The 23,018-nt window shown below is 40.3% G+C and overlaps 1 protein-coding gene across 1 annotated transcript in view; it reads left to right on the forward strand.

Annotated features, from left to right (window-relative positions):
- Positions 1 to 23,018, forward strand: part of PEX5L (peroxisomal biogenesis factor 5 like) — a 220,784-nt gene that overhangs the window by 193,224 nt on the left and 4,542 nt on the right. Inside the window, exons 8-13 of the mRNA XM_005892512.3 lie at positions 5,910 to 6,026; positions 8,216 to 8,359; positions 11,618 to 11,688; positions 16,193 to 16,390; positions 16,757 to 16,922; positions 17,350 to 17,507. Coding sequence (XP_005892574.2) covers positions 5,910 to 6,026; positions 8,216 to 8,359; positions 11,618 to 11,688; positions 16,193 to 16,390; positions 16,757 to 16,922; positions 17,350 to 17,507 — 854 coding nt within the window. The remainder of the gene's footprint in view (positions 1 to 5,909; positions 6,027 to 8,215; positions 8,360 to 11,617; positions 11,689 to 16,192; positions 16,391 to 16,756; positions 16,923 to 17,349; positions 17,508 to 23,018) is intronic.

The raw sequence follows: 23,018 nt of genomic DNA on the forward strand, positions 1-23,018 counted from the left end.
AGCATGCATGCATTGGTAGTTTTATTCCTAGTTTTTTAAGGAATCTCCATACTGTTCTCCGTAGTGGCTGTACCAATCTACATTCGCATCAACAGTGCAAGAGGGTTCCCTTTTCTCCATACCGTCTCCAGCATGTATTATTGTTTGTAGATATTTTTTTTGCTGATGGTCATTTTGACCAATGTGAGGTGATACCTCATTGTAATTTTGATTTGCATTTCTCTAATAATGGGTGATGGTGCACATTTTTCATGTGTTTATTGGCCATCTGTATGAAAGACAGATTACTTTTAACATGGCAGGATATTTCCTTCTAGTCTTTTATCTAGCTGTTATATAACTGAGATCATTCTGTTTGCACAATTTGGTATTCTACCAGAAAGGCTCATTGAAAGAGCCATTTTGAATTTTATTCCTAACCTTAACCTGAATAACTGGTGGCCATTCCGTGGACTTCTAGCATATCAGATATGCATTACCAAGATGCCTGCTGTCCTGAGCCTTTGTTGAGGGGAAAGCCTCTACTGTTGGGACAGAACCCATATCTGTGGTAGAAATGAGTATTCTGGACATAGTAAAGAAGAAATGCTGTTTACTTAGTAGCCTGGGATTAATCACACTGGGCTGGCCCTTTTTCCCTGCATGTTTATATTCAGAAGAAATACGCTTTGAATTATCATTTAGAGCAACTTTGAAGACGAGGTCTCACCCCTGAATAACCACTACCCAGGAATGAGGGTGGAGTAGAGGGTGAGACTGGGAGGATTAAAAGATGAAGAGCAACCTTTGATGGGATGTCAGCAAGTCACAGGTTTAGAATCATAGAAACTGAGATTTGCAGAGAAATTGGACCTCAGTTCCAAACTCTGATGTTCAAGCAGTACCCATTTCACTGTTTTCTTTAAGGAAAATAGTGGTTTCCAAGCAGGTCACTTAGTCTCAGTCACCAAACATGGAATGCTTATGTGGTGCCAAAAAACAAGGACAGAGTCTCCACCTTCCTGTCTATCATGCTAACTGCTAACAGCCAATCAAGCCCCGAAGGGTTGATCCAAGTCCAGTTTGTATCTCTTTCTCTGTCATGTGGGGATCTGAGTTCCTAGCACACCCTGTCTCATTCTCTTGGAGGTCAGGCCAGTTTGTCAGGGAAATCCTTAAAAGCTAAGCATCATTTCCCACTTATCTCAGAACCTACCACCTTCCTTCTCTTTTCCTGTCCCTGGAAATCTCCCTTCCTCTCTTAAGGTCTTTAAGATACCTGTCCCCTTTTCCTCCCTCCAGAACACCTCAAGTACTCTCTTCAGGCTTAGTAAAATAGAAGCCAACCAGGGACAGATCTTGCAGAAAATGTCTGCTTCAGTCCCCTGAAGTAAGGGAGAGCAAATGGCCTGGTTTCCCCTTGGGAACACATAAAGGAAAGTTATAAAGAGGAAAACACAGTGTTATTTTTTGAAAAATCATCCTGCTGTAGAAGACCTTGAAGATTCCGTCGAGTTCACACCCAAAGCTAGTCTCCTTCATTCTTTAGCACCAGGAGGACACCTTTGCCATAATGTGATGAGTACAGGCCTAGAAACCAGACTGTGGTTCAGAACCTGTGTAATCCTAGCTTTCCGACCATAACCGTCTAAGCTGAGTTTTCTCCTAGCACAGAGCTTGGCACAGAGTAGGATAAACCAGTGTTGCTTTCTGTGCCTATGGCCGGCTGCTTCCCAAGCCACTGCCCAGCCAGTCCTAAAGGAGCTACTCTAATTCTTCATTGTTATTGTTCAGTGACTCAGTCCCGTCTGACTTGTGACTCATGGACTACAGAATGCCAGGCTTGCCTGTCCTTCACTATCTCCTGGAGTTTGCTCAAACTCATGCCCATTGAGTCGATGATGCCATAAAACCATCTCATCCTCTGTTGCCCTCTTCTCTTGCCCTCGGTCTTTCCCAGCATCAGGGTCTTTTGCAATGAGTCGGCTGACCGAATAGGCTGGCCAAAGTATTAGAGCTTCAGCAACAGTTTTTCCAAGGAATATTCAGGGTTGATTCTCTTTAGGATTGACTGGTTTGATCTCCTTGCAGTCCAAGGGACTCTCTAGAGTCTTCTCCAATAGCACAGTTCAAAAGCATTCATTCTTCGGCACTCAGCCTTGTTTATGATCCAACTCTCACATCCATACGTGACTTCTGGAAAAACCATAGCTTCAACTATACGGACCTTTGTCAGCAGAGTGATGTCTCTGTTTTTTAATACAGTGTCTAGGTTTGTCATCGCTTTTCTTCCAAGGAGCAAGCATCTTTTAATTTCATGGCTGCAGTCACCATCTGCAGTGATTTTGGAGCCCAAGAAAATAAAGTCTGTCACTGTTTCCATTGTTTCCCCATTTATTTGCCATGAAGTGATGGGACTTGATGCCATGATCTTCGTTTTTTGAATGTTGAGTTTTAAGCCAGCTTTTTCACCCTCCTCTTTCACCTTCATCAAGAGGTTCTTTAGTTCTTCTTTACTTTCTGCCACTAATGTGGTATCATCTGCATATCTGAGGTTATTGATATTTCTCCCGGCAATCTTGATTCCAGCTTGTGGTTCATCCAGACTGGCATTTCGCATGATGCACTCTGCATAGAATTTAAATAAGCAGACTGACAATATACAGCTTTGACTTACTCCTTTCCCAATTTTGAACCAGTCCGGTATTCCATGTCCAGTTCTAATTGTTGCTTCTTGACCTGCTTATGGGTTTCTCAGGAGGTAGGTAAGGTGATCTGGTAGTCCCATCTCTTTAATTTTCCAGTTTATTGTGATCCACACTTAGGGTTTAGTATAGTCAGTGAAGCAGAATTTTATGTTTTTCTGGAATTCTCTTGCTTTTTCCTATGATCCAACAGGTGTTGGCAATTTGATCTCTGGCTCCTCTGCGTCTTCAAAACTCAGCTTGTACATCTGAAATTCTTGGTTCATCCACTGCTGAAGCCTAGCTTGAAGGATTTTTAAACTAGCTTGAAGGACTTTTAAGCTAGCATGTGAAATGAGCAAAATTGTATGGTAGTTTGAACATTCTTTGGCATTGTCCTTCTTTGGGATTGGAATGAAAGCTGACCTTTTCCAGTCCTGTGGCCATCGCTGAGTTTTCCAAATTAGCTGGCATATTGAGTGCAGCACTTTAACAGCATCATCTTTTAAGTTTTGAATTTGAAATAGCTGAGCTGAAATTCCATCACCTCCACTAGCTTTGTAGTGATGCTTCCTAAGGCCCACTTGACTTCACACTTCAGGATATCTGGCTCTAGGTGAATAGCCACACCGTCATGATTGTCCGGGTCATTAAGACCTTTTTTGTATAGTTCTGTGTATTCTTGCCAGTTCTTCCTAATATCGTCTGCTTCTGTTAGGTCCTTACTTTTTCTATCCTTTATTGTGCCCATCTTTCCATGAAATGTTCCCTTAGTATGTCTAATCTTCTTGAAGAGATCTCTAATCTTTCCCATTCTATTGTTTTCCTCTACTTATTTGCATTGTTCACTTAGAAAGGCTTTCTTATCTTTCCTTGCTATTCTCTGGAACTCTGTAATCAGTTGGGTATATTTTTCCCTTTCTCCTTTGCGTTTCACTTCTCTTCTTTTCCCAGGTATTTGTAAAACTTCCTCACACAACCATTTTACCTTCTTGCATTTCTTTTTCTTGAGGATGGTTTTGCTCACTGCCTACCGTACAGTGTGACAAACCTCTGTCCATAGTTCTTCAGGCACTGTATCAGATCTAATCCCTTGAATCTATTTGTCCCTTCCACTGTAGAATCATAAGGGATTTAATTAGGTCATACCTGAATGGGCCTCGTGGTTTTCCCCACTTTCTTCAGCTTAAGTCTGAATTTCATAATAAGGAGCTCATCACCTGAGCCACAGTCAGGTGGCTTATTTTTGCTGACTGTATCGAGCTTCTCCATCTTTGGCTGCAAAGAATATAATCAGTCTGATTTCAGTACTGACCATTAGTGATGGTCATGAGAGTTGTCTCTTTTGTTCTTGGAAGAGAATTTCCTATGACTAGCACATTCTCTTGGCAAAACTCTGTTAGCCTTTGCCTTGCTTCATTTTGTTCTCCAAGGCCAAACTTGCCTGTTACTCCAGGTATCTCTTGACTTCCTACTTCTGCATTCCAATCTCATTGCCTAGCAGCAACTCTAGCAGAGGCTGCCCTTCCCAAAATGTGTGTCAGGTACCCACACTTAAAACTATTCAAATAATGGATTTTTAGCTGAATTTGGTTTTTTTTTTTTTTCTTTTTTTTTTTCTAATTTTATTTTATTTTTAAACTTTACATAATTGTATTAGTTTTGCCATATATCAAAATGAATCCGCCACAGGTATACATGTGTTCCCCATCCTGAACCCTCCTCCCTCCTCCCTCCCCATACCATCCCTCTGGATCATCCCAGTGCACTAGCCCCAAGCATCCAGTATCGTGCATCGAACCTGGACTGGCAACTCGTTTCTTACATGATATTTTACATGTTTCAATGCCATTCTCCCAAATCTTCCCACCCTCTCCCTCTCCCACAGAGTCCATAAGACTGTTCTATACATCAGTGTCTCTTTTGCTGTCTCGTACACCGGGTTATTGTTACCATCTTTCTAAATTCCATATATATGCGTTAGTATACTGTATTTATGTTTTTCCTTCTGGCTTACTTCACTCTGTATAATAGGCTCCAGTTTCATCCACCTCATTAGAACTGATTCAACTGTATTCTTTTTAATGGCTGAGTAATAATCCATTGTGTATATGTACCACAGCTTTCTTACCCATTCATCTGCTGATGGACATCTAGGTTGCTTCCATGTCCTGGCTATTATAAAGAGTGCTGTGATGAACATTGGGGTACACGTGTCTCTTTCCCTTCTGGTTTCCTCAGTGTGTATGCCCAGCAGTGGGATTGCTGGATCATAAGGCAGTTCTATTTCCAGTTTTTAAGGAATCTCACACTGTTCTCCATAGTGGCTGTACTAGTTTGCATTCCCACCAACAGTGTAAGAGGGTTCCCTTTTCTCCACACCCTCTCCAGCATTTATTATTTGTAGACTTTTGGATCACAGCCATTCTGACTGGTGTGAAATGGTACCTCATAGTGGTTTTGATTTGCATTTCTCTGATAATGAGTGATGTTGAGCATCTTTTCATGTGTTTGTTAGCCATCTGTATGTCTTCTTTGGAGAAATGTCTATTTAGTTCTTTGGCCCATTTTTTGATTGGGTCATTTATTTTTCTGGAGTTGAGCTGTAGGAGTTGCTTGTATATTTTTGAGATTAGTTGTTTGTCGGTTGCTTCATTTGCTATTATTTTCTCCCATTCTGAAGGCTGTCTTTTCACCTTGCTAATAGTTTCCTTTGATGTGCAGAAGCTTTGAAGGTTAATTAGGTCCCATTTGTTTATTTTTGCTTTTATTTCCAATCTTCTGGGAGGTGGGTCATAGAGAATCCTGCTGTGATGTATGTCGGAGAGTGTTTTGCCTATGTTCTCCTCTAGGAGTTTTATAGTTTCTGGTCTTACGTTTAGATCTTTAATCCATTTTGAGTTTATTTTTGTGTATGGTGTTAGAAAGTGGTCTAGTTTCATTCTTTTACAAGTGGTTGACCAGATTTCCCAGCACCACTGAATTTGGTTTTATATGATCCTGGTTCTTCAGGTGGTAACTATGTTTCTCCCAGAGAAAAATCACAGCTACTACTCTTTGACACCTTGAGTGCTGAGTGCCCTCCAGAAGCTCTTCAACCATGAGTGTCATTGGATGTGGCCAATTTGAACACTTTATTCCTCCCCAGAAGTCATTTTATCTGTGAGAAAAACTGTCTCTTGGAAATAAACCAAATGATATAGCGTGTTCTTAAATCCATCTATCTTCATTTCTCCTGTCTTCTAGTCAGATACAGAGTTTTGGGATAAGATGCAAGCAGAATGGGAAGAAATGGCCCGGAGGAACTGGATATCGGAGAACCAGGAAGCCCAGAACCAGGTTACAATCTCAGCCAGTGAGAAGGTGACCATTTCTCATTTTTCAAATGTTGACCAGTTTTCTCATCCTCTTTGGATCACATTTTTATAAATTAGTTGATAACTATTTTGTGGGGGGAAAAATCCAAAAATTAAATAGACTGTTTAATATCAATCTGACCTGGAAGAAATTCTGGTAGATGGAAACAGTGTAATCATGCAATATGTGAAGGCAGCAAATCTGGAATGGAACACCCTTATTTTTTATCAGTGTTAAGACAGTTTGGCAGCCAACCAGAGCTTGGCCAGTCACTGAACTAACATTGAGGGTTAGTTAGAACAAGAGCTGGGCTAATCCCACAATGCTCAAACCATGTCGATAAGCTGACTAAAGTGATATTAATGAGTGGGAGGTTGAAAAGGGGGGCTTCAGGCTTTATTTCACGGGTAGTCTTTATGCTGCTAGCAAAGAATTCAGTGGAAAAGACACACTTCACACAGCTGGGTCAAGTACCAGGGGGATTCCTCGAGCCCCAGAAAATGTGTGAGTACAGTCCAAGCCAGCTAAATTCCCCCATGAAGCCCCAGTTGCTCTAGGACTTATGCTTTTTAAAATACCTGGAAAAAAAGAAAACACTGAGAAATCAGTTTAAGTGACTTGAAAGACAGAAAGAGATGGAAAGATAGAATTTTCTTACACAGGGGAAATATATAGAGAGATGTTAATGTTATGGTTCTTTGTGGTAGAGGAATTTTCAGTTTTATTCAATTCTGAATAACTTCCATGATATTTGGTTCCATCCAACAAATTTTACTGTTTACTCAGCCCTAGATACTGGGGACTGAGATGAATAGTCTCTGATTTTAGGGGATTAACAATCTACATAATCATTAAGATGTCTTACTCCTTCCTATTCTCTGTACCACAGTAGGCAAGGCAGTCTCATAAAATCAGATCAACCATCTCATTAAAATCATTAATTTTCCACAAAGAAATTGAAAGTAAGTGAGAAGAGAGAATACCGATGTGCAACATCAGTCTCTGGGCTATAACCCATGCACCTGAGCTCCCCCTCCCAGGGTCCCACACCCCAACACCACTATATAAGCTGGTCATACCCTATGGATTCTGATAAAGAGTTTTGTCTTTCTAAACACCTGGGGAGAATGAAGGTCTCCATTTGATGTATTTAAAAACCTTAGTAGCATCATCAACAGACTAGCTTGTTTCTATCTATCAAATTGGTTTTTATGATAGCCTCTGCTACTAAAGTTGCAACAAATAATATCTCTGATACTTCTGATGAGAGTTTATCATGGCATACTTTCTCAAAATCAATTCTGCCTCATATATCAAGGGCTCAAAATAGTTCGTAGCCTTTAGCATAATAAATCCTTCTAGAAGTCTATGCAAAGATAATAATCATATGCAGTCAAAGATTTGAGCATAAGACTTTCACCATAGCTTTATTTATGATAACAACAATAAAAATTGAAACTAACCTGAGTGACCATCAAAAGAGGATTGATTAATTTTTAGCATAATTTTAATAACTAAAACTAAATGGGGCTTAAGCTACAACCTTGCTTTTATAGCATGGACTTGTTTAACTTATATACTTATAGAAAATACTAGAAGATTATTTGTATAATCTGTATTATTTAAATTTTGCAACAAAAGAAAATCTATAACTTTTAAACATCTCTCAATGGAGAGATACAGCCCCACAATGGGATAAAAACTGGTTTGGTAAGTAGAAGGTGAAAAAATATCCTAGATGTTACAATAGTTCATAGCCCTCCAAAGGGCCACTGTATATAAACAGATGTACAGTATGTGGTATTAACATTTCAAGAGAGTGCATGGCAGGATTCCGCAGAAGTTTGTCCTAAAAGTCAATATTTTTAAATCTTGAGGGTAAATGACTGAAACAAAAAGAACAAAAGAATTATCAGAAGGAAAACAAACTCCAAAATATTAACAGTGATCATATTTAGGTTGCAACATTACAGGTATCTTTTTGTTTCTTTTTATATTATTCAGTAACAAAATAATATCTAACATTTACACCATGAAAATGTACTACAGTCACAATAAAGGAAAAAATAGCAATTTAAACTTCATTGAAATTAAATAAGTAAAATTACTTAAATTCAAATTCAGAAAGAACTGATTGAATGTAACAATGAAGAGTTAAATCAATGGATCTGTGTTGGCCCCTCTCTGTGTTATAGGGTTATTACTTTCATACTGAAAACCCCTTCAAAGACTGGCCTGGAGCATTTGAAGAAGGCTTAAAAAGGCTGAAGGAAGGGGACCTGCCAGTCACCATCCTGTTCATGGAGGCAGCAATTCTTCAGGACCCTGGAGATGCAGAGGTATCATTTCCCTTCATCCTGCCAGACTCACAGAGGGTCTTCATGTGCCAACAAGGGACAGAGGGTAACAGAGAGCTCTACTAGGTGGCATTTCCATCAAGTAAAGTTTCCCAAAGGAGTTAACCTCGCTAAGTCTGATACTCGTTTGTAAGTTACAAAAACCATCTAACCATCTCTGCAGTGTCGACAGTGCCCAAAAATAAAAGGTGGGGACAAGAAATGAAAAACCAAAACTGCCAACCTGGAGGCTCAGCAGTAGTTTTCATGGGGCAGAGCATGGTTTCATCTGGGTCTAGAGCCACACCATATCCCACCCTTGATTTACTCACTTAGCATTTATTCAGCATGTATTATGTCCCAAGAATTGTGCCAGGCATGGGCTAATGGATTGAACAGCTGGGGGGAAAATGGACCAGTTGAAAGGACAGATTTGTGATCTATCTGCAAGACAAGTAAATCAATCAGTGCAGTGTAATAAATGTGGTGTCAGAGTATGCACAAGATGCTAGGAGAGCAGAAAGCAAGGGTTCTGACCCAGCCTTGCCCTTCAAGTGAATCCAAAGCTGAGTTTTGAAGGAGAGAGAATTAAAAACTGTAAGAAGGTCCAGCTGTTGCATAGAGGGAATGGTTCATGGGTGGCAGAGAGACAGGAAACACTGGATCCATGGTAAGAGAGGAGGAGACAGGGGCAAGAGAGGAGGCACAAAGAAGTAGCCAGGAGTTGAACTTCATGTTGAAAGCCATGGGGAACCACTGTGGGAGAGGGACATGATCAGATTTGCATGTGAGACAAGCCCCTTTCTATGAAACATGAAAGGTTGTTGGACATGGAGACTGGGAAACCACCGAAGAGGCTTCTGCAGCTTTATCTTGGTTCACTAAGTCTCCCACTTGCCAAGGCCTGTAATAAGATACTGGCAGGTATAAAGGCTTCCTTCTTAGTTTATAATTTTCAGAAAACATCTTATATGGGGATATTCCCAGAGGAACTGCAGAAATTTGTATACATTTGTATACATTGCTGAGAAGGCAGTAGAGAATAGTGGTTAAGCCTCTGGGATCTGCTACCTAACCATGTGGTTCAAATTCCTGCTCTATCACTTATTAGCCATGAGTCATGTGATCTGGAAGGCAGCTATCTCACCACTATACCACCAGCACAGCACAGCAAGCCATGTGGTCTGGGACAAGCTGCTTAAACCCTCTAAGGTTCGGTTCCCTCACATGTAAAATGGACATCACAATTATTAACTATCTCATTGGGTACTGTGAGGATTAAGTAAGTTCACAGAAATTAAAGTGCTTAGTTTAGTGCCTGACATGTCAGTATTTAGTCCTCATCATTATTATTGGTTGTACTGAGTTTGTACAGAAAGAACAAATAAATAAATTACTAGTTAAAGCCCCTAGTATCTTGTTACTCAAAATGTTTACAGTGAAATGAGACTGAATTGAGAGTTGAAATTCTGAATCACAATATTGGAATTTTTAGATCAATCAATTTAGAAAAGAAAGTCATTGCATTAATAAGAAACTACAACCCCTTCAACAAAATAATGCCCTCATACATTTCTAAATGCTGTGTATTTTCATACATAATATGTCATTTGTCACAGCAGCCCTGGGTAATTAATGGTTACCAGCACACTTGGTAACTAATGGATCCTAAATAAGGACCAGGACTTCTGAATCAATGGAGACCCCAAGGCTAAGATAACTGATGGTCTGTGAATGGTGAAAATGTTACTGCACCCAAAGGCTAGGAAGATGCCCCCAGAAAAAGATTGTTTCATCAATCTTAAGAAGCATCCTAAGATGTATGAAAGGTGAAATCAAAATAGAAGCTGCTCTGAATATATTTAAAGATGTAAGAGAGTCCCCAGTATTCTGGGAGAGAAATACTCAGTACTTTTTTATGAATTTGTATCATATGTGTAATAATAACCCATGAGGGAAAAAACTGATACAATTTTTTCAGCACTTTAAGATGACACTGGGCTTCCCAGATAGCGCTAGTGGTAAAGAACCTGTCTGCCGATTCAGGAGATGTGAGACCCAGGTTCATCCTTGGCTCAGGAAGATCCCAGAAGAGGGTGTGGTAACCCACTCCAATATTCTTGCCTGGGAAATCCCATGGACAGAGCAGCCTGGCGGGCTACAGTCCATAGGGTCACAAAGAGTCAGACACAGCTGAAGCGACTTACTGGACAGCATGCACACAAGACGACGCTATATGTTTTGATAGAGTTTTGTTTTAAAATGTTCATAGCATTGATTTTCAAAGGTGGGCGTGGGTTATGCAAACCTTTTTAAATCCCTACAACTGATACACCCCAGGCAAATCTGAGGACAATGTGTGTAATGAGAGGTTTTGTTGATGTACATTCTGCTTGTAATGGTGTGAGAATTACTCTTCTTAAAAGTATATAAGTGGAAATCTTTTATATTAAAAACTTTCATTCCAGATGTGAAAAACATTATCTATTTGAAGATATTCTTTACATTATTGACTTTAGCAAAGGACTAGAAACAACAGAGAGCAGTAACGGGATTAGTTGTGGGAATAATGGGATATCCATTTAACAAAGGAAATTCAAAATTATAGATTTTGAAGGGGATTTTATAAAAACATAAAAGAATTGACAATGTAATACAAAGTGTAAATGTAAGCTATAAAATTATATGTATATTATATTGCATTTTATATGTGTTTTATGCTTTTTAACTATTGTACTGTGGTGAACACGTGTGACCGGGGAGAGGTTTTTCCCCCTAGTTCCTAAATTTCCCGTTACCTCTTATAGTAACTATTTGACTTTCATTTATGGAAACTACTTCTATTGTGTACATCTTGAGATTCTTTATTGTAAACTTTCAACTACTTATATTTCTAAATTATTTTTCTACCTCTTTTCCTGATAAATGCATACTTTTATAAATTTATCTTTTGGTTCTAAGATACCTAATATCATGAAACCTCAGAGACAGACTCAAGAGGTTTCCATGGGCCACAGGAGAGGATAAATACTTAGAGTTTGTAACTAATGACAGCAACTCGACCTGGATGCCACAAAAGAATTTGAATGAAGAAATGCAGGTGATGTTGTAATGTTTCTCCCTTTACAAGACCCACATCCAAGTCAGGGTGCTCTGCAGAGAGGGAATTGTCACATGTAAACAAACCAGCTAAAGTACATGATTGACTCTGCTTCCTCTTGCAACGTTGACATCAGTCATTGTTTTTTATTTTTTTTGTAGGCATGGCAGTTCCTCGGGATAACCCAGGCAGAGAATGAAAATGAACAAGCAGCTATTGTCGCCCTCCAGAGGTAGATAAAACTAGGCACAAAATCACAGGCCAGGTGGACACTTGTTAAAGGACTTCTTGCTGTTTCAGATTTGTCTTTTGACCCTTAAGTACACTGTAGAGAATTTGACCAAGATCAGTGCCAAGACACCAGATATTATTTACATTTAGCTCTGGAAAACAATGTATGAAGAAAAAATGTTCCTAAATCACAATGTTTTACCATGTACAAATTGACCTTCATTGGCACAAGAGTCTATGTCAAAAGCAGTCATAAAATAGATTCACTGAATCAATAGTTCTTTTTAGTTTTCTAGCCTTCTGCAGCATCTGAAAGTTTTCTTCAGGAAGAACATATTCAGAATAATGTCAGCATAATGTTAACTCCAAGTGTCTACGAAGAATCTGCTGAGATAGTTTCATCATCCTGACCCCATGACTAAAATTCTAGGCTTCACTGGGTGGGGGATAGCATCACACAATACTTGATTAGCGCCCCTATTTAAACCATGGAAAAACAGCCCCTCCCAATAGACTTTTACTTTCCCTACTCTTTATAAATAAGTAAATACACACACACACACACACACACACACACATATACACACACACACACACATGTTATACATTATCAGTTCCTAAACAACTGATAGAGGTACTGTGAGGACTTGCTTAACTGGGATTCTGTCACCTCCACTAGCTTTGTTTGCAGTGATGCTTCCTGTGGCCCACTTGACTTCACACTCCGAGATTTCTGGCTCTAGGTGAGTGATCACAGCCTCGTGGTTATATGGGTCATTAAGATCTTTTTTGTATAGTTCTTCTGTGTATTCTTGCCATATCTTCTGTTTCTGTTAGGTCCATACCATTTCTGTCCTTTATTGTACCCATCTTTGCATGAAACATTCCCTTGGTATCTCTCATTTTCTTGAAGAGATCTCTAGTCTTTCCCATTCTATTGTTTTCCTCTATTTCTTTGGATTAATCACTGAGGAAGGCTTTTTTTAATCTCTCCTTCCTGTTCTTTGGAACTCTGCATTAAAATTGGTATATCTTTCCTTTTCTCCTTTGCCTTTCACTTCTCTTCTTTTCATAGCTGTTGGTAAGGCCTACTCAAACAACCATTTTGCCTTTTTGCATTTCTTTTTCTTAGGGATGGTCTTGATCCCTGACTCCTATACAATTTCATGAGCCTCAGTCCATAGTTCTTCAGGCACTCTGTCTATCAGATCTAATCCCTTGAATCTATTTGTCACTTCTACTGTATAATCATAAGGGATTTGATTTAGGTCTTATCTGAATAGTTTTCCCTACTTTCTTCAATTTAAGTCTGAATTTGAGAATAAGGAGTTGATGATCTGAGCCACAGTCAGTTCCCAGACTTGTTTTTGCTGACTGTATAGAGCTTCTCCATCTTTGGCTGCAAAGAATATGATCAATCAGATTTCAGTATTGACCATTTGGTGATGTCCAGGTATAGAGTCTTCTCTTGTGTTGTTGGAAGAGAGTGTTTGCTATGACCAGTACATTCTCTTCACAAAACTCTGTTAGCCTTTGCCCTGCTTTATTCTGTACTCTAAAGCCAAATTTGCCCATTACTCCAGGTATTTCTTGGCTTCCTACTTTTGCGTTCCAGTCCTCTATAATGAAAAGGACATCTTTTTTTGGGTGTTAGTTCTAGAAAGTCTTGGAGGTCTTCATAGAACTGTTCAATTTGAGCTTCTTCAGCATTATTGGTCGGGGCATAGACTTGCATGACTGTGATATTAAATGTTTTGCTTTGTAAACAGAGATCATTCTGTCGTTTTTGAGATTTGGACTCTTTTGTTGACTATGAGGACTACTCCATTTCTTCTAAGGGATTCTTGCCCACAGTAGTAGATATAATGGTCATATGAGTTAAATTCACCCATTCCAGTCCATTTTAGTTCGCTGATTCCTAAAATGTTAATGTTCACTCTTGCCATCTCCCATTTGACCACTTCCAATCTGCCTTGATTCGTGGACCTAACAGTCCAGGTTCCTATGCAATATTGCTCTTTACAGCATCGGACTTTATTTCCATCACCAGTCACATCTACAATTGGGTGTTTTTTCTGCTTTTACTCCATCCCTTCATTATTTCTGGAGTTATTTCTCCACTGATCTCCAGTAGCATACTGGGCACCTACCAACCTGGGGAGTTCATCTTTCAGTATCCTATCTTTTTGCCTTTTCATGCTATTCATGGGATTCTCAAGGCAAGAATACTGAAGTGGTTTGCTATTCCCTTCTCCAATGGACCACATTTTGTCAGAACTCTCCACCATGACCCATCCATCTTGGGTGGCCCTTAGTTTCATGCAAAGTCAAGTGGGCCTTAGGAAGCATCACTATGAACAAAGCGAGTGGAAGTGATGGAATTCCAGTTGACCTATTTCAAATCCTAAAAGATGAGGCTCTGTGAAAGTGCTGCACTCAATATGCCAGCAAATTTGGAAAACTCAGCAGTGGCCACAGGACTGGAAAAGGTCAGTTTTCATTCCAATCCCAAAGAAAAGCAATGCTAAAGAATATTCAAACTACTGCACAATTGCACTCATTTCACATGCTAGCAAAGTAATGCTAAAAATTCTCCAAGCCAGGTTTCAACAGTATGTGAACCATGAACTTCCAGATGTTCAAGCTGGATTTAGAAAAGGCAGAGGAACCAGAGATCAAATTGCCAACATCTGTTGGATCATCAAAAAAACAAGAGAGTTCCAGAAAAATATCTACTTCTGCTTTATTGACTATGCCAAAACTTTTGACTGTGTGGATCACAACAAATTGTGGAAAATTCTTGAAGAGATCGGAATACCAGACCACCTGACCTGCCTCTTGAGAAATCTATATGCAGGTCAGGAAGCAACAGTTAGAACTGGACATGGACAACAGACTGGTTCCAAATGGGGAAAGGAGTATGTCAAGGCTGTATATTGTCACCCTGCTTATTTAACTTATATGCAGAGTACATCATGAGAAACGCTAGACTGGATGAAGCACAAGCTGGAATCAAGATTGCCAGGAGAGATATCAATAACCTCAGATATGCAGATGACATCACCCTTATGGCAGAAAGCAAAGAAGAACTAAAGAGCCTCTTAATGAAAGTGAAAAAGGAGAGTGAAAAAGTTGGCTTAAAACTCAACATTCAGAAAACTAAGATCATGGCATCTGGTCCCATTACTTCATGGCAAATAGATAGGAGAAACAGTGGAAACAGTGTCAGACTTTATTTTTGGAGGGCTCCAAAATCACTGCAGATGGTGATTGCAGCCATGAAATTAAAAGATGCTTGCTGCTTGGAAGAAAAGTTATGACCAACAGCAGAGACATTACTTTGCCAACAAGGTCCATCTAGTCAAAGCTATGGTTTTTCAAGTAGTCACATATGGTTGTGAGAGTTGTACTATAAAGAAAGCTGAGCGCCAAAGAATTGATGCTTTTGAATGGTGGTGTTGGAGAAGACTCTTGAGAGTCCCTTGGACTGCAAGGAGATCCAACCAGTCCATCCTAAAGGAAATCAGTCCCAAATATTCATTGGAAGGACTGATGCTGAAGCTGAAACTCCAATACTTTGGCCACCTGATGCAAAGAACTGACTCATTGAAAAAGACCCTGGTGCTGGGAAAGACTGAAGGTGGGAGAAGGGGATGACAGAGGATGAGAGGGTTGGATGGCATCACCAACTCAATGGACATGAGTTTGAGTAAACTCTGGAAGTTGGTGATGGACAGGGAGGCTTGGCATGCTGCAGTCCATGGAGTCGCAAAGACTGGGACACAACTGAGCAGCTGAACTGAACTGAACTGAGGGCTTGCTAATGAAAGTCTTATCCACAGATTACCCGCATTGTCATCACCTGGGAGCCTGTTGGACCTGCACAGTCTCAGGCTGCCCCCAAGGCCTACTGTATCAGAATTTGCATTTTACCAGATCCCCAGATGATTCTCATGCACATCAAAGTTTGAAAAGCCCTTGCCAGAGGCTAGTGGGTTAGCAAGAGGGGGAGCCTCTGCCTCCTAAACCCACATTAGTAGTCTGGAAAGCCTGGGAATTTCCTTCTCCTTTACAAAGCACTGTACAATCTTTTACATCTTAACATCCAAATTTAGTTCAAGTCAGTTTGCTTTTTGGATAAGACACATTTAATATATTGATAGCGGTTGTTTAGTTGCTAAGAGCAGCATTAAAATAATGATATTCCCTACTTCCCATTAGATAAATTACTACCAAATTATGTGAGGGATTAGCCACATTTTTTTAGTTTTTAAACCATCTCATTAAAATCACCAAATCTAGCACTCATAAGACTGGAGTTATAACTCTTAAAAATGGGCAGAGGTCCCAATTTTCATGTAGATAAATATGGTTATATTCCAGACACTTAGAAATTTAGCAGTGCTTTGCACCATTTAATCAATAAAGACCTCAGTTTTTCTAAAGAACTGTTCAAACTCTGGCTCCAGAAAATTCTGAAATTGGCTTTTATTTTCTTCTTTCAGGTGCTTAGAATTGCAGCCCAACAACTTGAAAGCTCTAATGGCTCTGGCTGTGAGTTACACTAACACCGGCCATCAGCAAGATGCTTGCGAAGCTTTAAAGAACTGGATTAAGCAGAATCCAAAGTACAAATACCTTGTGAAGAGCAAGAAGGGATCTCCAGGACTCACCCGGAGGATGTCTAAGTCTCCAGTTGATAGGTATCCTTCTTGTTAAATTACATCCGTGTACACAGTCAGTCAGCTTCGGGGCAACTAACAAGCCTCAGGTCCCCAACCACGCATTTCAGGATGGTGTGTAGGATAGCATTTTGCTGAAAAGCAGCACTGACTGAAAAAGTTGATCAGAGACCAGAACCAAACTTTGGACATATGATCTACTTGTGGACACTCCTAGATGTTTATCTGAATACCATATTTCAAAGCCAAGTGCTTCGGGCATATAAATAACTTACAATAAATACCAACGTGCCAGGTTTTATAAAGCCTTAGAATTAGGTATGGGGAAAAGTAAATCATTTGTGTTCAGACTATTTGGCCAACAAATCTGATTTGTTTTCCTTGTAGCTCTGTTCTGGAAGGAGTGAAGGAATTATACCTGGAAGCTGCCCACCAAAATGGAGATGTGATTGACCCAGATCTGCAGACAGGCTTGGGGGTGCTGTTCCACCTGAGTGGAGAATTTAATAGAGCAATAGACGCGTTTAATGCTGCCTTAACTGTTCGACCAGAGGTAAGTGCATAGCAAGAAACCAGAAGATTTTACTCTGTTAAAAGTAAGTTTTCACAGGTTACATTTTGTGCATTTCTGCTACACTTTATTTCCCTGAATCCAGTGGTTTAAAGTGATCAGTACTAATGATATGCTACCGTGGATGTTAATACTTAAGAGACGTAAAATAGAAACACAAATTGCCTGATAGCATCAAATGGTAGCTGCTCCTTAATGAATGAAAGTCATTTCAGAGTGTTGTCCATAAAGATTTTTGAGTAATTCACCAGTCATGGTCCTTGCCCATTAGCACTGATACATTTTTAGCTATCATCCTTCAACCAGGACTACTGGAATACTGTGTCACTGTGGCTTGTACAAATTGTTGCTGCTGCTGCTGCTGCTAAGTCACTTCAGTCGTGTAAGAGAGCTCAAATGTTTTCATCAGGACTATTCATTATGGAACCGTCTTGGGGCAACCTTGGCAAATGGAGACCGCAGCGAGGAGGCTGTGGAGGCCTACACACGAGCACTGGAGATTCAGCCAGGCTTCATCCGGTCCAGATACAACCTGGGGATAAGCTGCATCAACCTGGGCGCCTACAGGTGAAGTATGGCAGCAGGCTAATGCTAAGGGCTGAGGTTGACTAATCTGAAAGGTTGTTTCTCAGTAAAAATACCTCCTTTTGTGAAGTAATCTCCTCCCATTAAGGGTGAGTTTCAGATCTTCAGATTCTGAGGGCTCTTGAGACAGGAACTGTCCGCCTCCATGTTTCTTAGTCATTAGAGAACAGCAATTATTTGGGCATCTTGTGAAATGTACATTCTTGGGCTCCTCTCCCAGAGATTGATCAATTTGGAGTTAGGACAAGTCATCTAGGTTTTTAACACCCCCAAGAGCAACTCTTGAGAAACGTGCAGTCCAACCCTTCATTTCACAGGTAAGGAAAAAAAGGAACCCTTCATTTCCCAGGTAAGGAAGAAAATAACCATGGCTAGGAACGAAGGAATACAGAGGAATGACTCAACAAGGTCTCAGGGCCAGTTTTTGGCAAAACACAACCAAGAATCCAGATTTTCCAAACCTAATTTACAAGTAAAGTTAGTTTTAAAAAAAAGGAAAACTTCAAAGGGTGGGTTTAAAGTTTGGAATGTCTTGCTCCTTCTCTCGTGACTCCTTATTATCTTTCAGGTGTATATCCTCTCTGTTCCCCCATCAACACGGAGCATAAATTACCTTTATTTCTTTTGAGTAATAAAAGTTTGGGTGGTTTTTCTTCTTTCTTTTCCTATTATTTTCTATTTTCTAAATCAACAGGTATTACTTTTCTTAAGTGAGGGGAAAAAAGAGAAATTAATGTTAGTGTTAAGCTACACAAAAAATGTAAACCCTTTCTCATTCTCAGAGCCAGGCTTTTAGAATCAGACAAACTTGGGTTCACATCAGAGCTCTGCCATTTACTGGTTTCATAACTCTGGGCACATAACTTTGAGTACCAATTTCTTCATTTGGATAAAAAAATAAAAGAGGTAATATCTATCTTGCAGGATTATTGTGCAGGTTAAATGTGATTGCCTAGCACAGAACTGATGTGCAATACCTAGTGGGCATCATTAGTCTGAGCATTATCATTGCCATCATCATCATCATTATTACCATTTAGATAAGTCATGAGAGAGCCACATAACTGGGTTGTACTCTTTTGACATCTGAAGAATTGCCATCTCTGAACCGCATTAGAGCATTTTGCCACTGGCAAATACTGAAACTTTAGAAACGAGTTGCTGCATTTATACTCAGAGGATCTTAGAAAGAACATTAGTCACTAGATTGCACTCTGTCCTCTAAGAGGATCTTACTCAGGTCAAAACCAAGAATAGCTGAGTGATTCCTGAGCACCCAGTCTGTTTTATTCTCTGGACATTGTGAAGTGTGTCACAGCAAAGGCTGTCTTTACATCAGCCGCACAAAGGGCCAGAGTCAGATGGTGCCACCTCCCTGCCCATCATCCTGATGATGCATGTTCCATCTATTAGCTTCGTTCCTGACTCCGATTTCCCTAACCTCATTTCTTATTTTTACTCCCTTTATTCACTTACTAGGTTGGTTGTGTATATAGATTTTATAACGCCTTAGGTCTTTCTTCTGGAACAAGAAGACATGTAAATAAATGCAATGTAAACATAGACATATTGAATTCACTGAAGGAAGACTTTTTCAAAAAAAATTGAAGCATAGTTGATGTACAATGTTGTGTTAGTTTCTAGTATGGCAAAGTAATTCAGATATATATATACATCAGATCAGATCAGATCAGTTGCTCAGTCGTGTCCAACTCTTTGCTACCCCATGAATTGCAGCACGCCAGGCCTCCTTATCCATCACCAACTCCTAGAGTTCACTGAGACGCACGTCCATCGAGTCAGTGATGCCATCCAGCCATCTTGTCCTCTGTCATCCCCTTCTCCTCTTGCCCCCAATCCCTCCCAGCATCAGAGTCTTTTCCAATGAGTCAACTCTTCACATGAGGTGGCCAAAGTCCTGGAGTTTCAGCTTTAGCATCATTCCTTCCAAAGAAATCCCAGGGCTGATCTCCTTCAGAATGGACTGCTTGGATCTCCTTGCAGTCCAAGGGACTCTCAAGAGTCTTCTCCAACACCACAGTTCAAAACCATCAATTCTTCGGCGCTCAGCTTTCTTCACAGTCCAACTCTCACATCCATACATGACCACAGGAAAACCATAGCCTTGACTAGACGAACCTTTGTTGGCAAAGTAATGTCTCTGCTTTTGAATATGCTATCTAGGTTGGTCATAACTTTCCTTCCAAGGAGTAAGCGTCTTTTAACTTCATGGCTGCAGTCACCATCTGCAGTGATTTTGGAGCCAAGAAAAATAAAGTCTGACACTGTTTCCCCATCTATTTCCCATGAAGTGATGGGACCGGATGCCATGATCTTTGTTTTCTGAATGTTGAGCTTTAAGCCAACTTTTTCACTCTCCACTTTCACTTTCATCAAGAGGCTTTTGAGTTCCTCTTCACTTTCTGCCATAAGGGTGGTGTCATCTGCATATTTGAGGTTCTTGATATTTCTCCTGGCAATCTTGATTCCAGCTTGTGTTTCTTCCAGTCCAGCGTTTCTCATGATGTACTCTGCATATAAGTTAAATAAACAGGGTGACAGTATACAGCCTTGATGAACTCCTTTTCCTATTTGGAACCAGTCTGTTGTTCCATGTCCAGTTCTAACTGTCGCTTCCTGATTTGCATACAGATTTCTCAAGAAGCAGATCAGGTGGTCTGGTATTCCCATCTCTTTCAGAATTTTCCATAGTTGATTGTGATCCACACAGTCAAAGGCTTTGGCATAGTCAATAAAGCAGAAATATATGCTTTTCTGGAACTCTCTTGCTTTTTCCATGATCCAGCGGATGTTGGCAATTTGATCTCTGGTTCCTCTGCCTTTTCTAAAACCAGCTTGAACATCAGGAAGTTCACGGTTCACATATTACTGAAGCCTGGCTTGGAGAATTTTGAGCATTACTTTACTAGCGTGTGAGATGAGTGCAATTGTGTGGTAGTTTGAGCATTCTTTGGCATTGCCTTTCTTTGGGATTGGAATGAAAACTGACCTTTTCCAGTTCTGTGGCCACTGCTGAGTTTTCCAAATTTGCTGGCATATTGAGTGCAGCACTTTCACAGCATCATCTTTAAGGATTTGGAATAGCTCAACTGGAATTCCATCACCTCCACTAGCTTTGTTCATAGTGATGCTTTCTAAGGCCCACTTGACTTCACATTCCAGGATGTCTGGCTCTAGGTCAGTGATCACACCATCGTGATTATCTGGGTTGTAAAGATCTTTTTTGTACAGTTCTTCTGTGTTTTTTTCGGAGAAGGCAAGGGCACCCCACTCCAGTACTCTTGCTGGAAAATCCCATGGACAGAGGAGCCTGTTAGGCTGCAATCCATGGGGTCGCTAAGAGTCGGACACGACTGAGTGACTTCACTTTCACTTTTCACTTTCCTGCATTGGAGAAGGAAATGGCAACCCCCTCCAGTGTTCTTGCCTGGAGAATCCCAGGGACGGGGGAGCCTGGTGGGCTGCCATCTATGGGGTCGCACAGAGTCGGACATGACTGAAATGACTTAGCAGCAGCAGCAGCATACACCATATCTCCTTTATCATTCATCTGCCAATGGACATTTAGGTTGCTGCTATGTCTTGGCTATTATAAATAGTGCTGCGGTGAATATTGGGGGGTGTGTCTTTCCAAATTAGTTTTCATCTTTTCCAGATATATTGCCGGGGTGGGATTGCTGCATCACATGGTGACCTTATTTTCCGTTTTCTAAGGAACCTTCATGCTGTTTTCCATAGTGGACCAATTTACATTCCCACCAATAGTGTAGGAGGATTCTCTTTTCTTCACACCCTCTCCAGAATGTGTTATTTGTGGACTTTTTGATAGCCACTCTGATCAGTGTGACTATAGTTTTGATTTGTATTTCTCTAATGATTAGCAGTGTTGAGCATCTTTCCATGTGACTGTTGGCCACCTGTATGTCTTCTCTGGAGAAATATCTCTTTAGGTTTTCTGCCCATATTTTGATTGGGTTTTTTGGGTTTTTTATATTGAGCTGTATAAGCTGTTTGTATATTTAGGAGTTAATCCCTTGTTGGCTGTATCATTTACAAACATTTCTCCCAGTCCATAAGTTATATTTTCGTATTGTTGATGGTTCCTTTGCTGTGCAAAACCTTGGAAGTTTGATTAGGTCCTATTTGCTTATTTTCACTTTTATTTCTTTTGTGTTGGGAGACTGACCTAAGAAAACACTGGTACAATTTGTTTCAGAGGATGATTTGCCTATGTTCTCTTCTAGGAGTTTTATGGTGTCATGTATTATATTTAAGTCCTTAAACCACTTTGAGATTATTTTTATCTGTGGTGTGAGGAAATGTTCTAACTTCATTGATGTACATGCTAAGCTTTAGAAGAGCCTCCTTTACATGAATATTTTGCAAAGCTTCCAGATGAGTTTTAATTGTAACTTCTTACTGTAGAAAAATATATATAAAGTATATAAATACTCTCTTGGCATTCACAATAGGGCAGCTATTTGCAGGAGGCCATGAAAATCCATAAGAGGTAGAAATGGACAAACTTTGCTGAGGTGTGAATTTTTAATCTCAAGCATAAAGTCTCCTGTAAAGAACAGGTCAGTTTTAGGGTTTCCAGATAAAATGTAGAATGCCCAGCTAAATTTGAATCTCAGATAAACATGAGTATGTTTTTAGAGAAGCATTTCCCAAATATTGCATGTTACATACTTAATAATGAAAATTATTATCTGAAATTCAGATTTAATTGTGCATCCTGTATTCTTGTTTGCTAAATTGGTCCATTTTGATTGGTTCAGTTCAGTTCTAGCGCTCAGTTGTGTCTGACTCTTGCGACCCCATGGACTGCAGCACGCCAGGCTTCCCTGTCCTTCACTATCCCCCAGAGCTTACTCAAACTTATGTCCATCGAGTCAGTGATTCCATCCAACCATCTCATCCTCTGTCATCCCCTTCTCATCCCACCTTCAATCTTTCCCAGCACCAGGGTCTTTTCCAATGAATCACTTTTTCACATCAGGTAGCCAAAGTATTGGAGCTTCAGCTTCAGCATCAGTTCAGTTCAGTTCAGTCACTCAGTCATGTCCAACTCTGCGACCCCATGAATTGCAGCATGCCAGGCCTCCCTGTCCCTCACCAACTCCTGGAGTCCACCCAATCCATGTCCATCGAGTCGGTGATGCCATCCAACCATCTCATCCTCTGTTGTCCCCTTCTCCTCCTGCCCTCAATCTTTCCCAGCATCGGGGTCTTTTCAAATGAGTCAGCTCTTTGTATCAGGTGGCCAAAGTATTGGAGTTTCAGCTTCAACATCAGTCCTTCCAATGAACACCCAGGACTGATCTCCTTTAGGATGGACTGGTTGGATCTCCTTGCAGTCCAAGGGGCTCTCAAGAGTCTTCTCCAACACCACAGTTCAAAAGCATTAATTGTTCGGCACTCAGCTTTCTTTATAGTCCAAATCTCACATCCATACATGACCACTGGAAA

This window comes from Bos mutus, chromosome 1, assembly GCF_027580195.1.
Source record: "Bos mutus isolate GX-2022 chromosome 1, NWIPB_WYAK_1.1, whole genome shotgun sequence".
NCBI lineage: Eukaryota > Metazoa > Chordata > Mammalia > Artiodactyla > Bovidae > Bos > Bos mutus.